Source organism: Solanum stenotomum, chromosome 1 (genome assembly GCF_019186545.1).
Source record: "Solanum stenotomum isolate F172 chromosome 1, ASM1918654v1, whole genome shotgun sequence".
Lineage (NCBI taxonomy): Eukaryota > Viridiplantae > Streptophyta > Magnoliopsida > Solanales > Solanaceae > Solanum > Solanum stenotomum.
The window spans coordinates 5,566,437-5,588,773 of record NC_064282.1 but is presented as its reverse complement, the minus strand read 5'-3'; the positions used below and the strand labels follow the sequence as shown (position 1 = coordinate 5,588,773).

The 22,337-nt window shown below is 35.2% G+C and overlaps 2 protein-coding genes across 11 annotated transcripts; both read left to right on the top strand.

Moving 5' to 3' along the window:
* The first annotated feature begins 845 nt into the window (after positions 1 to 845).
* Positions 846 to 21,284, top strand: LOC125861869 (fatty acid amide hydrolase-like). 10 transcript variants are annotated; one of them, XM_049541783.1, is made up of 19 exons: positions 846 to 1,217; positions 1,501 to 1,581; positions 1,722 to 1,831; positions 1,919 to 1,979; positions 2,944 to 3,134; positions 3,217 to 3,346; positions 3,487 to 3,564; positions 3,826 to 3,973; positions 4,380 to 4,492; positions 4,573 to 4,648; positions 5,076 to 5,147; positions 5,671 to 5,722; positions 6,332 to 6,412; positions 6,493 to 6,576; positions 7,829 to 7,897; positions 8,355 to 8,419; positions 8,901 to 8,962; positions 9,383 to 9,478; positions 21,267 to 21,284. In XM_049541783.1, exons 2-18 carry the CDS (start codon positions 1,503 to 1,505, stop codon positions 9,391 to 9,393), a joined length of 1,482 nt encoding a protein of 493 aa, XP_049397740.1. In that variant the 5' UTR covers positions 846 to 1,217; positions 1,501 to 1,502; the 3' UTR covers positions 9,394 to 9,478; positions 21,267 to 21,284. The 10 variants fall into 10 exon arrangements, with proteins under 10 accessions (XP_049397740.1, XP_049397732.1, XP_049397747.1 ...); XM_049541775.1 differs by lacking the exon at positions 21,267 to 21,284 and adding an exon at positions 9,735 to 9,786; XM_049541810.1 differs by lacking the exons at positions 8,355 to 8,419; positions 8,901 to 8,962; positions 9,383 to 9,478; positions 21,267 to 21,284 and adding exons at positions 6,754 to 6,857; positions 7,008 to 7,100; positions 7,269 to 7,445; positions 19,791 to 19,843 and having other exon boundaries at positions 847 to 1,217.
* On the top strand, positions 10,918 to 21,511 carry LOC125861861 (fatty acid amide hydrolase-like). Its single transcript, XM_049541767.1, has 21 exons — positions 10,918 to 11,037; positions 11,115 to 11,195; positions 11,513 to 11,622; positions 11,735 to 11,795; positions 14,582 to 14,772; positions 14,854 to 14,983; positions 15,131 to 15,208; positions 15,281 to 15,428; positions 15,814 to 15,926; positions 16,007 to 16,082; positions 16,466 to 16,537; positions 17,058 to 17,109; positions 17,713 to 17,793; positions 17,876 to 17,959; positions 18,173 to 18,276; positions 18,423 to 18,515; positions 19,195 to 19,263; positions 19,791 to 19,855; positions 20,316 to 20,377; positions 20,923 to 21,018; positions 21,267 to 21,511. The coding sequence occupies exons 1-21, from the start codon at positions 10,974 to 10,976 to the stop codon at positions 21,333 to 21,335; spliced, it is 1,899 nt and encodes a 632-aa protein (XP_049397724.1). The 5' UTR covers positions 10,918 to 10,973; the 3' UTR covers positions 21,336 to 21,511.
* The last annotated feature ends 826 nt before the right edge of the window (positions 21,512 to 22,337 follow it).

Below are 22,337 nucleotides of genomic sequence, written 5' to 3'. Positions count from 1 at the left end.
TAACATATTATTTTACATATAATGTCATTAATTAAATATCTAATATTCATAACTTTTTAAATGTAATAGAATATATTAAAAAATATATTATTTAATATATGCTACTTTAGTCTCGAATTAATAGTATTTTAATTTTTTCTAATTTTCGTCAATAATATATTTGATTTTATTATTAATTTTCACTATATAGAATACACAAAATTAAAATGATAAGATGAAAAATTTAGTTTTGAAAATTGAGGACAAAAATGCTCATTTTGAACGTCGTAATGCGTTACTAGAGCATTTATGGGAGCAAAATAATAATTTTGAAAATTGGATGTTTATGTAATATTTATGTAATTGTATTTCACTTTTATTTGAATTTGTCCATTAATTTGTATATTATATTATATTTTCTTACAATTTATGTTATTTAAAAATTTAGAATAAAATATATTTATTTATTAAATAAAGAATTTGAATTATTTTTACATCACATGAAAAATATATAAAGTAATTATTTGAGAAAAAGAAATAAATGATTTATATTATGAAATAAGAAAATAAGAATGAATTGAAAATAATAATATAATATTGAGGAGAGAAAAAAAAATCTTTTTTAGAGAGTAAAATAGAGAATTGGATTGGAGTTGGTTGTCTGAAAAAAATAGAAAATTCTATATTTGAAGAGTAAAATAAAGTGTAGGGTTGGAGATGTGCTTAAACTGTTAGTTTTGTAGTATGTGAATAAAATTAAAAAGTACTATAATTATTTTAAAATCGAAAAAAAAAAAAAAATCCCCCGAAAAAAAAAAACACTATATCATTCTCAGTTGTCCTCTTTACGCGTCAAGACATCACTCAAGAAATCGCGTCAAGAAACCATTCAAGAAATCATAAATGAGAAGGAAACTGACAAATTCAATCTTAATTTTATAAATTGTTAACAACAGTCCAACTTTCGCTTACTAACTGCCGGCGGCCGGAGACTGGACTTTACATTAATGGCAATTGGGAAAAAAGACAAGGCAATACGCATGCCGGCGGTAACATGACACCATGCCGTTACTTCGCGACCCCCCGATTTCATGCTATCTTACGCCACTCCCCAACAACCTTGCTTTCAGAAGAAGAATTAATGGAAGTCTTCCTTAGCCTTCACTCGCTTTATAAAGGCCTTTTAAATGCCTTTATTCAATGCGAAGACCTTTAACTTTCAGATTTCGAATTTTGGAGTATGTATTTTGTTCATCTCTTTTAATTCTCAATTTATGCGGTAATGTTGAAATTTCGGAAATAGAACTTCAAAAACTTTTGAAGTAATATTTATGCATTTGAAAACAACAATCATACGATTAACAACATAAAATATTTAATAAAAGATATATATATAAAGAAATTCTGATAAAAAAAAATTGGTTTACTTTTGAAATTTCAACTGTGACACATACATTGAGACAAAGAGAGTAGTAATTAACCGATAGATGATATGAATGGTTTGTCTATGTTATTTGTTAGAGATGGGGAAGAAGAGAGTGATGTTGCCAGCGAGTGAAGTTGACATGACGACTGTGAAGTATACAACTCAAAGAATTCAAGGTCTTCGCTATCATTCAAAGTTCATTTTAAGACAAGAGGATAGGGAGTAGTTATTATAAATCTCTGTATTGTCAACCAAGTTATTTAGTTACTGGTAGTTTCAAAAAATTTACTGTGACTTTGATCCTATGGACTTGCAGCTCCATATCTGACTGGATTTTGGTTAAAACTATTTGTAATGTTGGCTGAAACACCAATTATTGGTTCAATGATCATGATTTTCTTGCAGAAAATGAACCGAGGAGCCGAGGTCTGATTCTTAATGCATCCAGTCTCTGTTGTTCTTTATGTTGTATATTCTATGATAACTAAAAGGTCAAATGTTCATGATTGGTAGAGGTTCAAGAATACCGTGATACCGGAGGCTCCCATGTTTGTACCTGAATTTCCTCCTCAAGGTTTGTTGCGATATCATTCTTTCTTCAGTATTTATCTTGATTTTTTGCATGCTCAGCTATCCTTGGTTTACTGATAGACCATTATAATGAAAAGGAACTGCTTGTTTAAATAGGCTTATCTTTCGTTCTACACCAATAGCCCAAAAAAAAGAAAAAAGAAAAAAGGATAGGCTTACTTTACTTTTGTTTCAACCTTTTCTCTCTTTCATTTTAAAAGACCTCTATTTGGTAGAGGGGTGGAGCGGAGGTGGGTTTGACAATATGTGAGTGGTAGGCGTTTATTTCTGGAGGAATAAAGGAGATGACAGGCAAATGCATACAACAGGGACGAAAGTTAAGAAATTTCTTATGATAAAGCTGTTAAAGAAGCAGTTAGCGCTGCGTAGTATAATCTATTTATATCTTTCCAGTAATTAGTTATAGTCAGTTAGATCAGTTTGTGATTCTAGTTATTAAGTGAGCTAATCTCATGTCAAGATCATCTATATAAATTGGCTAACAACCTTATGTAATACTCCTCCGTCTCAATTTATGTGATACCGTTTGACTTGTCACAAAGTTTAAGAAAGAAAGGAAGACTTTTGAAATTTGTGGTCGAAAACACTCTTTGACCATTGGTGTGGCTATAAGGTCAAAAGGTGCATTATAAAGTTAAATTGTTTCTAAATATAGAAAGGTGTCTCCTTGACCATTTTTTCGGTTAGATAAGTTTGTTAAGCTAGTTTTTAAGTGAGGTAATCTCATCTCTAGATCATCTATAAAAATAGGCTAACAGCCTCATGTAATATTCAATAATTCATACACCAATATACCATATTGTTCCTTCTTCTCTCTATGCTCTATCTGCATTTCATCTTCTTCTTTCTTCTTTCTTCTATTGAGGTCATCCATGGTGACCTAAATCACTTCAAAAACCAATGCCACTTGGAGTCACTAACCGACTTTGTATGGCATGTGAATTTAGAGTCAGAACCTGGTGTTTTTGGCTTAGAAGAAGATGGGAAACCTGAAGAACGCGTTGAGTTAGCCTTGCAGTGTCTTCCAGATTACAATCCAGGCTGTATTTGGATTACTGATCCAGCTGCACCATTCCGCTATTGGAAGATTCGTGATTATGCATATGCTTACAGATCTAAGCTTACAGCTCCATCTCAGGCAAGTCATTGTTTTCCCTGTTTTCATGATGTTCATATAAATGTATCATTAGGATAAGCTAATTTTTACATTTTTGTCTTAGGTAGCAGAGAACTTCATCTCAGCTATAGAAGAGTCTAACAACCAGAATCCACTGGTGCCGCTACTAATTTCTTATGATCCTGATGAAGTCAGAAGGCTAGCCGCTGCTTCCACACAAAGATTTGAAGAAGGTACACGGGTGTAAACTTTTTTATGGTCATATACAGACATGTATGCTATTGGGCCATTGTATTACAAAAACATGTCAGGCCTGCTATCTGCATTTGTTACTTAACTCAGCTACTATTTCTTAGTGGTTAGGTTTGTGCAGGAAGTGAATTATCAATCCTTGATGGTATCTTCATAGCAGTTAAGGATGACATTGATTGCTATCCATATCCATCAAAGGGTATGTACTCTAGCTCTAGTCGCCAAAGCATAGTCCTTTGCCAGATTTAGTTACATACTTAATGACTAATAGACAAGGGCGGAGGGCAGAGTGTTGGCTATGGGTTTGGTCGAACCCAGTAGCTTTGGTTCAAACTCTGTATTTGTCTTAATTTTTTTTATTGAATATGCACAAATTATTAATTTAGAACTCAGTAATTTAAGAAGATTAAAAATTCTAGAACCTATAAGCTTCAAATTCTGACTTCGCCTCTGCTAACAGGTGGAACAACTTGGTTTCACGAGATTCATGAAGTGAAGAAGGATGCTGTCTGCATCTCAAGATTACAAAATTGTGGGGCAGTTTTGGTTGGAAAGACAAATATGCATGAATTGGGCCTTGGAATAACTGGAAATAATACGAATTTTGGGTGAGTTTAGCTTACAAGTTGTACACAATAGACAAGAAATTCTCGTTGTTTCATTGTATGTAAGTCATGATGCTAAAGTTCACTTAACGTTTATTTAAGTCACACATTTGGTCAAATATTAAATGAAGTAGAAAACCTGGGGAATAAATTTGCCATGAAGAGAAACTTTAAAGATTTCATAGTACTGTTTCCTTTTGAATTGTGGACTTAATTATTGCTATGTACGTGAACTCTGCCAATTTTTTAAAGATTTCTCAGAACTGTTTCCTTTTGAATTGTGGATTTAATTATTATTATGTACGTGAATTCTGACAATTATATATAGCAATTTAACTTTCCACTCTGTTTAGGAGATGTTTTTTCATTATAAACGGCAGTATGGGTGGTGGATTTGTTTACTTAACAGGACAGCCAGGAATCCACATGCTCCAGATAGGTACACAGGCGGCTCTTCCTCAGGCTCTGCAGCTATTGTAGCTTCTGGACTGTGTTCTGCTGCACTGGGAACAGATGGAGGAGGTTGTCGATGATACCATGTAACTCTGAATCATCTTATGAAATCTTTGTATGTCATGTTTGCTAAAGTTTATGCTTTACAGGTTCAGTTCAGATTCCTTCTTCCCTTTGTGGTGTGGTGGGCTTGAAGACAACATATGGAAGGACTGACATGAAAGGGTGAACTCCTATTGCAGAAGAGTTTTGAATTTATGCGCCTCCTTTCTGATCTATCTAAACCTTGGTAGGTAGAGTTATCCGGTACTTGTGCTAGTGGGAGGTATATGTACCTAGTGAGCAAGACAAGACAAGAAACTGCTCCCTACTAAGCTTCTACCCTAATTTGTGTCCTCCACACCCTCTTATCTAAGGTCATGTCATCGCTAAGCTGAAACTGTGCCATGTCCAGTCTAATCATCCTCCTCCTCAACACGATTATTGTAAATAAAAGGTTTTTTCTTGAAGGTTCTTCTATGTCAAAATGAATATTCTATATTTTGCCTAATTGTATCAATTATATGTGCAAATATGTTACCTTTTGTCAACTTAATTGTAAATTTTCTATGCACATACTTTGTTATTTTCACGCGTTCTTTGTTTTTGCCAGGTTGATAATTCATTATGGAACAGTGGCAATTGTTGGACCTATCACAGCAACTGTTGAGGATGCCATACTGATGTAAGTAGTAAATGGTTTTTTAATGTCCTAGAGTGTACTTGTTTTTTAAGTCCAGTGCTTATAGTTCTATAAATGGTGCTGCGATAATGCAACACGGCTTGACCATCACCACTGTGGAAGAATGTGCCGTTATGTAGCTTGTGAAAATAACTTGCCCTAGTACTTGAATTCATATAATATGCCTGTGAAGTGCTACTATCAGCAGAAGGTTTGATTGCGTTTCTCTCATTATTTCTGCATATCCGGTTCTGCTTTATTTTGCTTAAATCTACCCTCATAAATTTTTTTAGAGGGTTTTCCCCCTTTATCTTGGGGATGGGAGAGAGTGTGTTCCCTGCTCTATTTATGCTTTGAGAGATGAAAGTAGTAAATATACAAGACTCCGTCCTCCCACTATGTGAGTTAATCATTCTATCAATCAACTACTCCTTAACTCTAACTAACCAGGATTTCTCTACTTTTTGCCTTCAATGAGCTTAAGATAAACATTTCAGAAAGCTAAGTCGTGATATCTTACTATCAGGTATGCTGCAATTTTAGGATCTTCTCCTGCTGAGAGAGTTTCTTTGAAACCGGTAATTACCTCAGAAATTGCATGCTAATCATTATAATCTTAGATAGAATGATGTGTCTTTTTATTTTAATTTTTTCCATTTCCTCTTTTTCGTTAAAATGTCATAGAATACAAAGTGATTTTATAGAGTTTTCTAAGCATGTTCCTCCAAAGGCATTGATCGACCATCTACCCTAGTTTGTCCCATATCTTAAAACCCCAGAGGAAATCTGAGGAAAGAGTTGATATACAACTTCTTAGTGTTGGGAACCCTTTGATTCTACCGTGGAGAGAAAGGCTTCTCCAGTGGTACTGCCAGTCTTTTTCTCGCCTCTGGATAAATTCTGCAGACAGAAATCCTGAAGCTGTCGTGAACTAAGATATTGAAGAAAGTAACTTCTGGCTGTTGTAGTAGGACCTAAACATCAGTCCTCGAGAGTACAAAGAAAGAGGTGGCTTTCTAACACCTTTTTCTTGTTTAGATGATCTAGGGAGCATTATACTTCTTATTTGGATTATTCTGGGCTGTGTTTCATATTTAAGAAGTAATTTCACCCTATGAATTTCAGAGCTGAGTTGTGCATGTGTTTATTCCATTAAAGTCCTTTAGTGTTTCTTTACAATGTTTCAGGGCCTCCCTTGTTTACCAAATTTAAGTTCAAGTGAGAGCTGGTGCTCTCTAGGATCACTGTGCTTTGGGAAGTATACTGAGGTAATTGCTTTCTTGTGGAGAAGTGTCTGAAATGTAAATTTCTTGTAGCAGTTATATTGTTTCTTGACTTCCTTCTGCAGTGGTTCAATGATGTTTCTTCAACTGAAATATCTGAGAAGTGTGAGGATGTTCTTAATCAGCTATCAGAAAAACATGGGTGTAAAGTGAGTTTATTTCCCATATCCAATTCTTTGATGCTGTCAAATAATCATCTTCAATCTTGCTTGCTTAGAGTTAAGGGGGTCTTATGAGCCTCAATTTTGTGACTTTCTATTTTCTTTGTGTCTATCATTTTCCCATTTCTGTTTTATCTTAAATTGTTGTCTTTCCCTTAATTGAAGACGATAGAGATTGTAATACCAGAGTTGCATGAGATGCACAATGCACATATTGTTTCTATTGGCTCTGAAGTACTATCTCAGCTGAATCCTTACGTTGAAGATGGGTATGTCTACCTTACTGAGCAGGTCTTTCATGTGCTTGAGCTGGCTTGTCTGTGGCAGTACATGACATGATGGCATTATTCATGTTCTTCTTGATGAATACATTGCAGCTCTTCATTTATATAATAATCTGTTCTTGACCTGATTTCCAGGAAATCAGCGAGATTAACAAATGACACTCGGATAAATCTGGCACTATTTTGATCATTTACAGCGTCGGATTATGTTGTTTCTCAGTGTCTAAGGTGGGGGATGATTTAGCAAATTCTGAATTTGATATGCACTGCAAATTTAGTGGCATCTAAAGATTTATTTGAACTGAGATGTGCATAGCTTGATCATTTGTTACTTGCTTTGGAAGTCTCTGACAATGTTTCTGTTCTTTTGGGTAATGGCTGCATAAATACAACAAGAACTTACCCAGTGTGATTCCACAAGTGAGGTCTAGGGAGAGTAAGATGTATACAGGCCATACCCTACCTTTTGTAGGGTAGAGAGGTTGTTTCCGGTTGCATAAATAAAGAGAAAAATCTTGTCAATGACACAAGATTCTCATCACCATTGCCCGCTTGTATCCAGTGAGAATGAAGGTAGATCTTTTGGGTATTACCTTTTTTGGATCCATAGGTTAGGTTACTACTCATAGATTTGCTCAAGAAAAATCACAATCTCTTTTACGTAAGAAAGTGACTATTAGTCTTCCTATTTTTCTTTTTCATGATCGGTGTTGGGCTTAATACTATGTGTTAACAATCATCTAGATAGGTTTCATTTCTTTTCGTAAGAATGTAGGTAGGATTAAAAAAAAAGGCAGTAGCTTTATGCTCTAAGATTTTGGTCGCTGTGTTGTTCTCTCTAATCTTGTTTATTCTCTCTTGTATCATATACTAATGAAAGTATGCATTCCAATCATTCTTGGTATTTTATTCAACTAACAATAAGTTATTAGATATAATCTCTCTAATTCTTTCAGGCAAAGGTTAATGTATTACCACATGGAGATTTTCAAGAAGGTGGATATCATTGTGACACCTACTACTGCGTATGTACTAACCACATTCTTATCTTTTGGTGATAGTGCACGAAGTTTGTTATCGCTTTCTTGGTAAAGAACACTTTATTATTCACTTGAATGACCATCTATAAAATGTTTTACGCATCTCTTCATGTGCATGCACCTAATCTGTAATGCTAGTGAATAGCATTATTTCCCTCACGATTTCAATTAAATTATTGAATTTGGTCAGTGATGAAGCATGAATAAGATTTTTCTTTAACTGGAGCAACAAGAAGATGATAGTTGGAGATTGATTACTTTGATGATGTTAAATCTAGATATCTAACCTTTAAAATGTTGTGTGTATACTCATCAAAGTTAATATCTTTGAAAAATATACATATATGTGAAAATCAACAGGTTTGTTCATTAATTTCTTCTGCTGGAATATGAATATCTGTGAAACCATCTTTAGCTAACAATTGTTTTCCCAATTCTTCAGCATGACGGCACCCATAATATCACCAACTGCTCTTACAGTTGGAGAGACCAATATGCCAATTACAGGTATGTCGTTATGATATACTTCATGTGTTTGGGAGATGCTGTTATCTGCTTGATGTCTAACCGAGTCTGAAACGATTGATCATATGAGCGCTATAGAGTGATTGCACACACTGTCTTTTGTCTTCGACTTGGTATACCCCAGACTCCCAAACCTTCCCTCCCTCCCCCGGACAACAGTGATTCCTCCACTTTTCCCTTGGTTATTCGATGTCCAAAAATTTTGGTTGGAAATGAGATGCTCTTACAACTGGAGTAACTTCTTGCACATACTGATTTAAGAAGGATGGTCTTCTTTTTAAAAATATTCTTTACTGTGTGGCAACTGGTACCAGTGTGAATTTTTAAAACTATAGTTAGCTGCAAACTACTTATGCATTATCCTCCCTTTTTTTTTTTCTAATGAACTACTTTATTATTTTATTTTGGATAGGTACTACTTTACTGTTTACAATCTTATATTAGTTTTTGTCCTCACACGCAGAAAATCTTATGCGGTTTGTATTAGCACGAAATCTTCTGGGCTTTCCTACAATTTCTGTCCCTGTAAGCATAGCATCTTTATCCTATGTACTTGGGAATCTAGACTAACTGCAGATTGAGTAAAAATAACTTGCCGGAATATTGAAAATATCAACGTTGGAGGCAAACTAAATTTTATACACGGTCTAGATGAACTATATGTTAAAAGATTACTGCATTATCTGCTCTCATCTCTTTTTAAACGTCTACATCAGTTAATTTAAAGCTCATGTTCCCTGGAAAAGTTGTTAATGCTGAACTGCACAAAAAATTGTCTAGTTTAGTTGAAGCCTATGTCCTGGAAATAAAATTGCATTACAAAAGGTTCCTCTGTAACATTTTCAGAACTATCAACTATAAAAACACAATTGTTAATATTAATTATGACGGTACCCAATAATATCTCCATCTGTTTTAAAATTTTGTTGGAATGTTGTATATCAGGTTGGTTATGACAAGCAAGGACTTCCCATAGGAATGCAACTCATTGGTCGTCCATGGTGTGAATCATCCATTTTGCGCTTGGCAGCTGCCATAGAGGTATGGTTACCCTTCCAACAAATGAGTCACTTGCCATTTTCTTGAAAAAGAAGACACCTAATTACTTTGGAACAGTAACAGTTAGAAATGCCAAAATTAACACATGAAAATATGACCCTTACAACACATTCCGAGTTAATGACTTGTCTATTTATTAACTTGCTTTTAATAAATGAGTCTATTTTGACCCGCTCAAATTCAATCCAACTCACTTATTTGATACCCCTAGTAACAGTCGATTTGTTGCTTTTCTCAGGAAACTTGTGCTGGGCCTAAGAAGAAGCCGGTGCAGTTTTATGATATTTTGAAAGGGAACCTGATGTCGCTTTGAGCTTTATACACAATGGTGGAGCTTCTCAGACAAAGACGTTGGTGGTTTGAGAATGCTTATTAAAACTGTAATCTTGAACTATACCTTTCCTCGTTCAATAAAAAGTTGTCTAAGTTTGTATTTCCTTGGGTGGTTTGGTAGGGTGTATAAAAATAGTAATAAAATGGTGTATCAGTAATGCTATGATTAATTATATTAATATTAGTTATGTTGAGATTCTTTCGTATTCACTTTTTGGTTTAGTGTACTAAAAATATCGGCATTGCATAATTATCCATAGACTTCGAGAGCAGCGCTATGTTTAACCATGATAATCCATATATTAATAAACCTCATATCACTAATGTCATTGTTTCTTATGTATAAGAATAGTACTACTAAATATGATGTATAATTAATACAAATATTAGTTATTCATAAGTTGAAAATACTACCAAACAAGAGATAGAATAATATTAAAATTACTATCAATAATATTATTTTCTCTAATACGTCCTACCAAATTGATCCTGAATACTTAAATAGTCGTCTTATAGTCAAGCTATATTAGATCAACTTTGGAAGAAAGAAAGATAAAGAGAACGTACATGAAAACACACCAAATAATCGTAATCCTGTATTAAAATCACGACTCTCAATAATAGTATACTTAAAAATAAGTTAATTCAAAATGCACTTAGAACTTGTTTGACATTACTATTAAAAACAAGTTATTTTTAGGACTTTTAGAAAAGTGCGTTTTTAAAAAAACACAATTTGTGTTTGGCTAGTATATTTGAAAAGTGATTTTTATAAATAAATTGTGTTTGACTAATCTTTTTCAAAAAGTGATTTTAAGAGTCAAATTACAAAAGAAAAGGACAACTATTAATGTACTTCTAAATATGTATATATGAAAAAGATATTTTAGTCTTGCAAAAAAATAATTTTTTATTTCTGCTTCTATTTTTTTTAAAAAAAAATTTAGCTTCTTTTTAATAGCAAAAAAACTGTTTGTGCTTATATAAACACTTAATTTGTTAACAAAAATATTTTTTTCTCAAAATAAGTAACTGCCACATGGAATCGGGCGGGAGACTGGACCTTTTAAGACGAAGCATTTTTTTTTTTTGTCATTTGTGATGCATCATACTCAGACTTTCAAATGCCTTACTCAATTTCAGCATGTTGACAGCTGGCTTCACCGCTTACCGATATTCGGATCTCTATAAAGCAACTGCGTTCTGGAGTATAATTCTGCATCTCTTTCACTAGTAATTAATCAATTGTCGACGATTTTAATAGTTTGAATCGGTTGTTTGTTAGAAATGGGGAAAAAGTTAGTGAAGTTGCCGGCGACTGAAGTTGACATGACGGCCGCTAAGTATACGACTCAAAGAGTTCAAGGTCTTCTTCCTTCTGTCATTCATAATTTGTTTGCAATTTTTTTCCCTTTTTTATGGCTTTAAAAGCTAAATTGCAAGTATTAGATTAGTTTACGTTTGTTAAAACATAAATAAATCAAGAGTTAGATATTCGGAAATACACAAAAAAAAGTATGATAAAGTTGGAATTTTCATATCAAAATGGTGGAATATTGATACATCTTAAAATGTTTGTCAAAGTTCATTTTGAGACATATGGCAGGAAATAGTTGTTGTTATAAATCTCTGTATTGTTATTTCGAGTTATTCAGTTGTGAATTTGCACCTATGGACATGCAGCTCCACATCTGACTGGATTTTGGTTGAAGTTATTTGTCATGTTGATTGAAGCACCAATTATTGGTTCAATGATCTTGATTCTCTTGAAGAACAAGAACCGAATAACCGAGGTTTGATTCTTAATGTGTCCAATTTCTATTTGTTTTTATGTTGTAAATATTCATGTCAAGGGGATGCCATATTCTATGATAGCTGAAAAGGTTAAGCGTTCATGATTGATAGATATTGAAGAATACTGTGATACCGGAGGCTCCCATGTTTATACCTGAATTTCCTCCTAAAGGTTAGTTTCGATATCACCCTTTCTTCAGTATTTATCTTGAAGCTTTCTCTCTCTACGTTGTCTACACTCCTGTCCGTCTTCTCAAAAGTGTGATTTTTTTCCCGCTCAGCTATCCTTGGTTTACGAGTAGACCATCATAATGAAAAGGAACTGCTTGACTTGGTCAACATGCTTGTTTAAATAGGCTTATCTTTTGTCCTATCCCTTATCAAAAAATAAAAGAAAAAGAAAAGATAGGCTTTTTTTTGTTTCAACCTTTTTTTTCTATTTCCTTATAAAAGACCTCTATTTGGAAGAGGGGTAGAGGGGAGGTGGGTTGACAATATCTGGTGGTAGGGGTTTATTTCTGGAGTAATAAGGAGATAACAAGAATATTTTATGATAAAACCAATGCCACTCGGAGTCACTAACTGTCACGCCCTGAAGCTACCCCAGGGGTTAAACACGGGACCTAGGATCACGAGTGACCCCAAGCTAACCCTGAGCTGGCATATCAAGCATACTTAAACAAATCTATGAAAAGATGAACTAATGCGGAAGCTAAATCATGAGGTAACTGAAATGATGGGGAATACCCAATACTGTCTGAATATAAATAAAAACTATGAGTTTAATAACAACTAAAAGAATCTAACTCAAATTTAAAACTGAATCTAACTATGTCTGAATAAAAGTCTCTAACTGACTAGAGATGCTGGGACATGTCCCAGCTAACTCTAGCAAAACTGAAACTAAAAAAGAAAGACTGAATAGAAAACATGTCAATCGTCCTCGAAGAATGAGGAATCACCACTGATACTGCCGAACTGGAGATCGGGAACCAATCTATGCGTGATCTGAGTGCTGAGGTTCTGAACCTACATCACGAGAAGATGTAGCGCAGTGTATGCGTTAGTACTTGAAAGGTACTGAGCATGCAGGATAGGATAAAGCTGAACAAAGCATATAGAGCAATGATATAATCTGAACACGATAGAAATACTGAAATATACTGAAATGAACTGAACTGAATCAAGTACATAACATGCTGAAATTGAATACTGAAATATAACTGGAACCTGGTCAAAGCACTAGAATCTGACTGTGGGAGCTACTGATAACTGACATAAAACCACATGAGCTAAATGTGGAGTCCGATGTCTACGCCCCATCGAGAGGACCCAATATACCTTGCCAAGGGTATAAAGGCATGACTGACGTGATCACTAAATATGATGCCCACAGAGTAGACTTACAAACCTACGGAGGCACGTATTGGGACTATGAGGGTGAATGACCCTAGTCCAACTCAGTATTAAGCCTACTCCCAACTGAATATATGTACAATAAAACATAACTGAATTATAAAGGATAGCTTACTGTTTTGACATGCTAACTGAAAAAGCAACATTAATGTACTGATAATGAAACATTCGTAAACTGAAGCATGATTATCTGATTTACTGGCCTAGCAAGTGTTGGGTTCTGAAGGTGATTAGGGCGTCATGCGGAAGCTTACAATTGCAAATCATAAGACGATAAATTAGACGACACATAAAATTATACTAAAAGAAATATATTATTGTAGGATATGACCAATTGGCCTACATAATTAAAAACTAATCAAAAACATAGAAACTGTAGAGAGAAAATCTCCCCATAAACAAAACTCTTTAAATGTCTACATTGTGGATACTATTGTTATGTGTTAGAAGAAAACAAACCTATATTTATAGAGTCCTAAAACCTTTTCTTACTAGAAAAAGAGTCCTAAAAGGAGAGAATAAACCAAATATAAAAGAATATTATATTTTCCTTTCAGGAAAAGTAAAAACATTTATGGTAATGTTTTATTTTTTTCTTTAAGGAAAAATAAACCTTAAATTATGGTAAGAAAATCAGGGCAAAACCCTAACAGCAAGTGCATTTCATGAACTAGAAGAATTACACCACTAGGGTTCTGAATTTCATGCAAGGAACTAAGCAACAATGTTACAACAACATGATAATCTGATTAGGAACATTCTAACAACTAATTCACAACAATTTCTAACATTCAAGAAACCTAGGTCTAGATAATATTAAGGGAATCAAGAATCTGACTGAATTCTAGAGACCTAATGGGTGAAAGGAACCCACTAGTGAAATTCCACATACATGGTGACGAATTTCACGGAGAAATCTTTCGATTTCGGGGCTGGAACTGACGAGAACTTACTGCGTTCTTGGACTAGGGCTGCTCGTTTTTTCCCTCTTGATTTGCTCTAAGATCGATGAATTTTTTGTGAATGATTGATTAGGTTAGGTTCTAATTAAGTTACTAGGCTAAAACTGACCAAAACCACGTAGGTTAGGGGTTAAACGACGTAGTTTAGGTGTCCAACGCATAGGGAAAAAGACCAAAACGACCCCAACTTAAAAGGACCACGGACCGTGAGGCTGGTCGTGGTCCTTGGTCCAGTAGCTACTGGTTCTGGGGTGCCCTTCCACGGGCAACACCACGGCCCATCGTCAGGACCACAGCCCATGAAGGGCCCCGTGGTCTGACGCCTGGGACTGGTGAACTCTGCCTGGCTCCCACGAGCCCTTCCACGGCTCGTGAGGTGGTCCACGGCCCGTGAAGGGCTCCGTGGTCCACCTCTGCTGGAAAGGGGTGTGAACCACAGGCAGGTCGACGGACCGTGGTCCCTTTCACGGTCCGTGAACCCTGCCATGGTTCACTGGTTCTGGTGATTTTCTGCAGCATTTTTCTAAGTCTGATTTCCGAGGTGTTACACTAACCGACTTTGTATGGCATGTGGATTTAGAGTCAGAACCTGATATTTTTTGCTTGGAAGAAGATGGGAAACCTGAAGAACGCGTTGAGTTAGCCTTGCAGTGTCTTCCAGATTACAATCCAGGCTGTATTTGGATTACTGATCCAACCGCACCATTTCGCTATTGGAAGATTCGTGATTACGCATATGCTTACAAATCTAAGCTTACAACTCCATCTCAGGCAAGCCATTGTTTTCCCAATTTTCATGCTGTCAATATAAATGTATTATTAGGATAAGCTTATTTTACAATTGTGTCATAGGTAGCAGAGCACTTCATCTCAGCTATAGAAGAGTCTAACAACAAGAATCCACTGGCACCGCTACTGATTTCTTATGATCCTGATGAAGTCAAAAGGCAAGCTGATGCTTCCACACAGAGATTTAAAGAAGGTGCTCTGGTATATATTTTCTTATGGTCATATACAGAGACATGTTTACTGTTATCCCATTGTAATTCAAAAATATTCTTGTCTGCTAGAGTGCTATCTGCATTTGACTCAACTTAGCTACTATTTCTTAGCCATTGGGTTTGTGCAGGAAGTGAATTATCAATCCTGGATGGTATCTTCATAGCAGTTAAGGATGACATTGATTGCTATCCATATCCATCAAAGGGTATGTACTCTAGTTCTAGTCACCAAAGTATAGTTCTTTGCCAGATTTAGTTGCATACTTAATGACTAACAGGTGGAACAACATGGTTTCACGAGCTTCGTCAAGTGAAGAATGATGCTGTCTGTGTCTCAAGATTACGAAACTGCGGTGCAGTTTTGGTCGGAAAGACAACTATGCATGAATTGGCCCTGGGAACAACTGGAAATAATGCGAATTTTGGGTGAGTTTAGCTTACAAGCTGTACACAGTAGACAAGAAATTCCCGTAGTTTCATAGTAAGTAATTCATGATGCTAAGCTCACTAAACATTTAATCAAGTCACACATTGGGTCAAATATTAAATGACCTTGGGGGGGGGGGATAATTCATGATGCTAAAAAACATTTAATCAAGTCACACATTGGGTCAAATATTAAATGACCTGAGGGGTGGGGGTTCCATGATGAGAAACCTTAAAAGATTTCATTGTACTGTTTCCTTTTAAATTGTGGACTTAACTGTTGCTATGTACGTGAATTCTGACAATTTTAACTTTCCACAATATTTAGGAAATGTTTTTTCATTATAAACAACAGTATGGGTGAGTGGATATCTTTATATGACAGGACAACCAGGAATCCACATGCTCCAGATAGGTACACAGGCGGGTCTTCCTCAGGCTCTGCAGCTATTGTAGCTTGTGGATTGTGTTCTGCTGCATTGGGAACAGATGGAGGAGGTTGTTTATGATACCATGTAGCTCGTGAGTTATCTTATGAAATATTTGTATGTCATGTTTGCTAAAGTTCATTTTTACAGGTTCAGTTCGGATTCCTTCTTCCCTTTGTGGTGTGGTGGGCTTGAAAACAACATATGGAAGGACTGACATGAAAGGGTGAGCTCCTATTGCAGAGGGATTCCGAATTTATATGCCTGCATTCTGGTCTTCTTAAACCATGGTGGGGTATAGTTATCTGGTACTTGTGTTGGTGGGAAATACATGTTGGTATGTTGGTGGGAGGTACAGGTACCTGGTGAATTAGTTGATGTGCGCGCAGGCTGGCCCCAACACGATTGTTGTAAATAAAAGATTTTTTCTTGAAGTTCCTTCTATGGCAAAATGAATATTCTATTTTTTGCCTGATTGTAGCAATTACATGTGCAAATATGTTGCTTTTTGTCAACTAACTTGTAAATCTGCTATACATACTTTGTTGTTTTCACACTAGCTTTGTAAGTCTTAAATAGGTAACTTTTTAGTCTCATCATTTTTGCCAGGTTGCTATATCATAGTGGAACAGTGGCAATTGTTGGACCTATCACAGCAACTGTTGAGGATGCCATACTGGTGTAAGTAGTTAACGGTTTTGAATGTTCCAGAGTTTACTTGTTCTTGAAGTCCAGTTCTTATAGTTCTATAAATGGTGATGTGACAATGCAAATTGTCCTTGACTATCACCACTGGGGAAGAATGTGCAGTCATGTAGCTTGTGAGAACAACTCATCCTAGTACTTGAATTTATATTATATGCCTGTGAAGTGCTACTATCAGCAGAAGGTTTGATTATGTTTCTTAGTATTTGTGCGTATACAGCTCTGCTTTATTTTGCTTAAATCTACTCTTTTAAAACTTAGAGAGTTTATCTCCTTTTATCTTGGGGATGGGACAGAGTCCGTTTCCTACCCTATTTATGCTTTGAGAGATGGAAGTAGTAAATATACAAGATACCTTCCTACAACTATGCGAGTTAATCAATCTATCAATCAACGACTCCTTAATCTCAAACTAATCAGGATTTTTCTACTTTTTTCCTTCAATGAGCTTAGATAAACATTTCCTGAAAGCTAAGTTGTGATATCTTACTATCAGGTATGCTGCAATTTTAGGATCTTCTCCTGCTGAGAGAGTTTCTTTGAAACCGGTAATTACCCAAGAATATTGCATGCTCATCATTAAAAACTATAATGTATGATGCTTCATTTTTTTTAAAATTTCCTCTATTTCATTAAAATGTCACAGAATACAAATTGATTTTTTAGAATTGATTGACCATCTGTTCTAGTTTCTCCAGTATTGTAAAAACCCACAAGAAATCTAAAGAGGAGTTGTTATACAACTTCTTAGTGTTGGGAACCCCTGTAGTATGTAAACCTTGGAGAAAAAGGCTTCTTGAGTGGTAGTTTTAGTCTTTTTCTGGTCTCTGGATAAATTCTGCAGATAGAAATCCTGAAGCTGTGCAACTCCTGTAATAGTCAGGTTTACGTGAATTACAATATTGAAGAAAGTAACTTCTAGCTGATGTAGTAGGACCTAAACATCAGCTCTCGAGAGTACAAAGTAAGAGGTTGATTCTAACTACTTTTTGTAGTTTAGATGAACTAGGGAGCTTTGTACTTCTTAATCACATTATTCTGGACCCATGTTTCATTTTGCAAAGGTAATTTTCATCGTATGAGTTTCAGAGCTGAGTTGTGCATGTTCCTGTTCCATTAAATTCCTTTAGTGTTTCTTTACTATGTTTCAGGCCCTCCCTTGTTTACCAAATTTAAGTTCATATGAGAACTGGTGCTCTACGGGATCACTGCGGTTGGGGAAGTATACTGAGGTAATTGCTTTTTCTGGTTAAGACGTGTCTGAAATGTTACTTTCTTGTAACAATTAAATTGTCTCTTGACTTCCTCCTTCAGTGGTTCAATGATGTTTTCTCAACTGAAATATCTGATAAGTGTGAGGATATTCTAAACCAGCTATCAGAAAAACATGGGTGCAAAGTAAGTTTATTTCCCATATCCAATTCTTTGGTTAATTTTATTTCCCATATCCAATTCTTTTGGTTATGTCAAGGAATTGTCCCTGTTCATCTGCCATCTGCTTGCATAGAGTTCGGGGGTCTTGTGAGCATCAATTTTGTGAATAACTATTTTCTTTCTATCTAGCTTTTTCCTATTTCTAAAAGGGTTTTGTCTTTCTTCCCTTAATTGAAGACGATAGAGATTGTAATACCAGAGTTGCATGAGATGTTCATTGCACATGTTGTTTCGATTGGCTCTGAAGCATTATCTCAGCTGAATCCTGACCTTGAGGATGGGTATGTCTCCCTTACTGAGCAGGTCTTTCATGTGCTTGATCTGGCTTCTCTAGGATAGTACATGACATGGCATTATTCATATTCTTCTTGATGAATACCTTGCAGCTTCCCCTTTATATAATGATATGTTCTTCATCTGATTTCAGGAAATTAGCAAGATTAACATATGACAGTCGGATAAATCTGGCACTTTTTCGAACATATTCAGCGTCAGATTATATTGCTGCCCAGTGTCTTAGGTGGGGCATAATTTATCAAATTTTGAATTTGATCTGCACTGCAAATTTAGTGGCATTTAAAAAGATATTTGAACAGAGAGAAGTGCATAGCTTGATCATTTGTTACTTGTTTTGGAAGTCTAAGACAGTGGTATTCTGTACTTTCGGGTAACGGTTGCATAAAAAGACAGAAAAATGTTGTCAATGGCACGAGATTTCATTACCATTGCCTGCTTGTATCTGATGAGAATGAAATTAAATCTTTTGGGTATATTTTATTTTGGATCCATTAGTTACGTTGCTACTCATAAATTTGCTCAAGAAATATCATGATCTCCTTTATGTAAGAAAGTGACTATTAGTCTACCTAATTTTTTTCATGATCGATCTTGGGCTTAATACTATGTGTTAAATCATCTAGATAGGTTTTGTTTCTTTTCAAAGAATGTAGGTAGGATGAAAAATAAGAAAGAGAGAGCCTGTAGTTTTTATGCTATATGATTTTTAGCTGATCTGTTTTTCTCTCGAATCTTGTTTATCCTCTTGTGTCTTATACTAATGAAAGCATGCATTTCAATAATTCTTGGTATTTTATTCAGTTATCAATTAGGCTAGAAGTGCATTCTCTTCTGATATAGGCAAGATGCAAAGTTTTTTAAGTACAATACATTATTAGATATAATCTCTCTTATTATTTCAGGCGAAGGTTAATGCATTTCTACATGGAGATTTTCAAGAAGGTGGATATCATTGTGACACCTACTACTGCGTATGTAACCACTAACCACATTCCAATATTTGGGCTTAGTGGATAAATTTTGTTATCACTTTCTTGGTAAAAACACTTTATTGTTCATTTGGATGACCGTCTTGTAAAAATATTACACATATCTCTTTTAGTGCATGCACCTAATCTGCAAATGCTTCCAGCTTCCTTTAGTTTCCCTGATGTTCTTCTTTCCTTTTTTTTCTGTTTTTCATTTGATAGATGCTTGTGAATAGCATTATTTCCCTCACTATTCCTATTAAATTATTGAATTTGGTCAGTGATGAAGCATGAATAAGATTTTTCTTTAACTGGAACAACAAGAAGGTGATAGTTGAAGATTGATTCCTTTGATGATGTCAGATCTAGATATCAAACATTCAAAATGCCTGTGTATACTCATAAAAGTTAGTCTTTGAAAAATATACATATATGTGAAAAACAGCAGGTTTGTTCGTTATTTTCTGCTGTTGAAATATGACTAATCTGTGAACCCATCTTTAGCTAACAATTGTTTCCCAATACTTCAGCATGACGGCGCCCATAATATCACCAACTGCACTTACAGTTGGAGAGACCAATATGTGGGTTTCAGGTATGTCGTTATGATACACTGGTTTATCTGTTTGGGTGATGCTGTCAACTGCTTGATATCTAACTGAGTATGAAAGATTGATCATATGAGCACTGTTGAGTAGTTCCCCCACAATTTTTTCTCTCTCTTCAACATGGTAAACCCCAGACCCCCAAACCTGCCCTCCCTCCTGAGACAACAGTAATTTATCCCACTTTTCTCTTGGTTATTTGAACTCCAAACATTTTGGTTGGAAATGGGATGCTCTTACAGATGAAAGTAATTCTCCCGTTGTTGCACATACTGATTTAAGAAGGATGATCCTCTATTTAGATATTCTTAACTGTAGCATAGCACCTATGTGATTTTTTTAAACTATTAGTTAGCTGCAAATTCTTATGCATTATCCTTCTTTCTTATTTTGGATAGGTACTACTTTACAATCTCATGTTGTTTTTTGTTCTCACACTCTCTCTTCCAGGAAGTCTTATGCGGTTCGTATTAGCAGGAAATCTTCTGGGCTTTCCTGCAATTTCTGTCCCTGTAAGCATAGCATCTTTATCCTATGTACTTGGGAATCTAGACTAACTGCAGATTGAGTAAAAATAACTTGCTGGAATATTGAAAAGCTCAATGTTTGAGGCAAACTAAATTTTATACGTGGTCCAGAACTCCAGATACCCTCTATGTTGAAAGATTACTGCAGTATCTGCTCTTATCTCTTGTTCAACGTCTACATTAGTTAATTTAAGGCTTTTGTTCCCTGGAAAAGTTGTTAATACTGAACTGCACAAAAAATTGTCTAGTTTAGTTTAAGCCCATGTCCTGGCTGGAAAGTCTGAGCGGGATATAAAATTGCATCACAAAAGGCTCCTATGTTAACATTTTCAAAACTCTTTTAAGTCTTAACTATAAAAACACAGTTGTTAAAAGTGTGTGGTTATATATGCTTGACCTATGGACTTGGCCTAATTATAGCTAAGCAGATTAATTTATATTGACTCCATTCACCATGTGCAAACTATAATTATGGCACTACCAATAATATCTCAACTGTTTTAAATTTTTGTTGGAATGGTGTATGTCAGGTTGGCTATGACAAGCAAGGACTTCCCATAGGCATGCAGCTCATTGGGCGTCCATGGTGTGAAGCATCCATTTTGCGCTTGGCAGCTGCCATAGAGGTATGGTTTCCCTTTCAACAAATGAGTCACTGGCCATTTTCTTGAAAAAGAAAACATACCATATTGACCTCAACGCCACTTGGACATAGATCTTACTTTGGACTAGTAACAATTAGGGTGCCAGAATTAGTACATGAAAACATGATCCGTCCATTGATTAACTCAGTCTAGTCTATTTTGATCTGTCCAAATTCAATCAAACTCACATATTTGACACCCCTAGTAACCGTCTATGTTACTTTTCTCAGGAAACTTGTGCTGGGCCTAAGAAGAAGCCGGTGCAGTTTTATGATATTTTGAAAGGGAACCTGATGTGAATTTTGGGATTTGAGCTTATGCATTGGTGGCGCTTCTCAGAAGGCATAAAACTGTAGAAGTGGTTCATCTTCTGTAATATTGAATTATAGCTTTTGTTGCCATGAAGTAAACCTAATCTGTCTAAGCTGGGGGGCCCTGAATGAGTCATGTGGAAATGAGATTAATGTTCAATAAAAAGCTGTCAAAGTTCGTATCTTTTAATGCTTAAATAGTCGTCCCTATAGTCAAGCTATATTAGATTAGTCTGAAGTGTAAAAAAAAAGAGAGAACGTACAGGAGAACACATCAAATTATAGCAAGTTTTTTTTTTTTTTGGGAAATAAAGTTCCTATAATCAAATATAATTTTACAACCACAAATGAAAGTGCATTAATTTCTTACCTGCTTTATTGGCCTAAAGTAGTGTAAAATTAATTTGTTCTATCAAACTTTTCTAAACAGTTGGGCGGGAAAAAAAACAGAATCAATATGTTTGTACAACTTAAAGAAAGTACTAAAAATACCAGCAAAGGAAAATTATTGGCAATACTGATTAGAACTTGACACAAAATTTAAGAAAATAAAGAAGATTCTTGAAATAGAAAAGGAAAGGTTCATTCCTTTTTAAATTAACAAAAAAAAATGTTAGTAAACAAATTGAAACGGAAGAAATATAAATTCGTATCTTTTATATACTTTTGATTAATGACTACTCATGTAATACTTTAAACGCATATGACCATATTTACTAAAATTAATAGAACATGTGAATGTGACTATACATATATTCCTATAAATAATAGTATGGCAATCAGTTTTTTGGGCGGAAGGAGTAATACTTTCCAAAATAAATGTGGATTTTAATCTGCAATAAATGGCAACCAACTTGGTTGTTGTCAATACTCAGTACTCAATTGAATGTCAATACTGCGTAAGGTACCTTATGTCAGTATATATATAGATGTTAATAAGAAAATGTATTGAGTAATATTTTTTGTATGCGTATTGAATAAATCTCGTTC

Excerpts from the sequence above, each read along its gene's own strand:
- LOC125861869 (XM_049541783.1), top strand. The coding sequence starts at position 1,503 with ATGGGGAAGAAGAGAGTGATGTTGCCAGCGAGTGAAGTTGACATGACG. Across the intron at positions 4,493-4,572 it reads ACTGGGAACAGATGGAGGAG|GTTCAGTTCAGATTCCTTCT; the intron begins GTTGTCGATGAT and ends TATGCTTTACAG. Across the intron at positions 6,413-6,492 it reads GCTTTGGGAAGTATACTGAG|TGGTTCAATGATGTTTCTTC; the intron begins GTAATTGCTTTC and ends TTCCTTCTGCAG.
- LOC125861861 (XM_049541767.1), top strand. The coding sequence starts at position 10,974 with ATGTTGACAGCTGGCTTCACCGCTTACCGATATTCGGATCTCTATAAA. Across the intron at positions 11,623-11,734 it reads ACAAGAACCGAATAACCGAG|ATATTGAAGAATACTGTGAT; the intron begins GTTTGATTCTTA and ends CATGATTGATAG. Across the intron at positions 17,794-17,875 it reads GGTTGGGGAAGTATACTGAG|TGGTTCAATGATGTTTTCTC; the intron begins GTAATTGCTTTT and ends TTCCTCCTTCAG.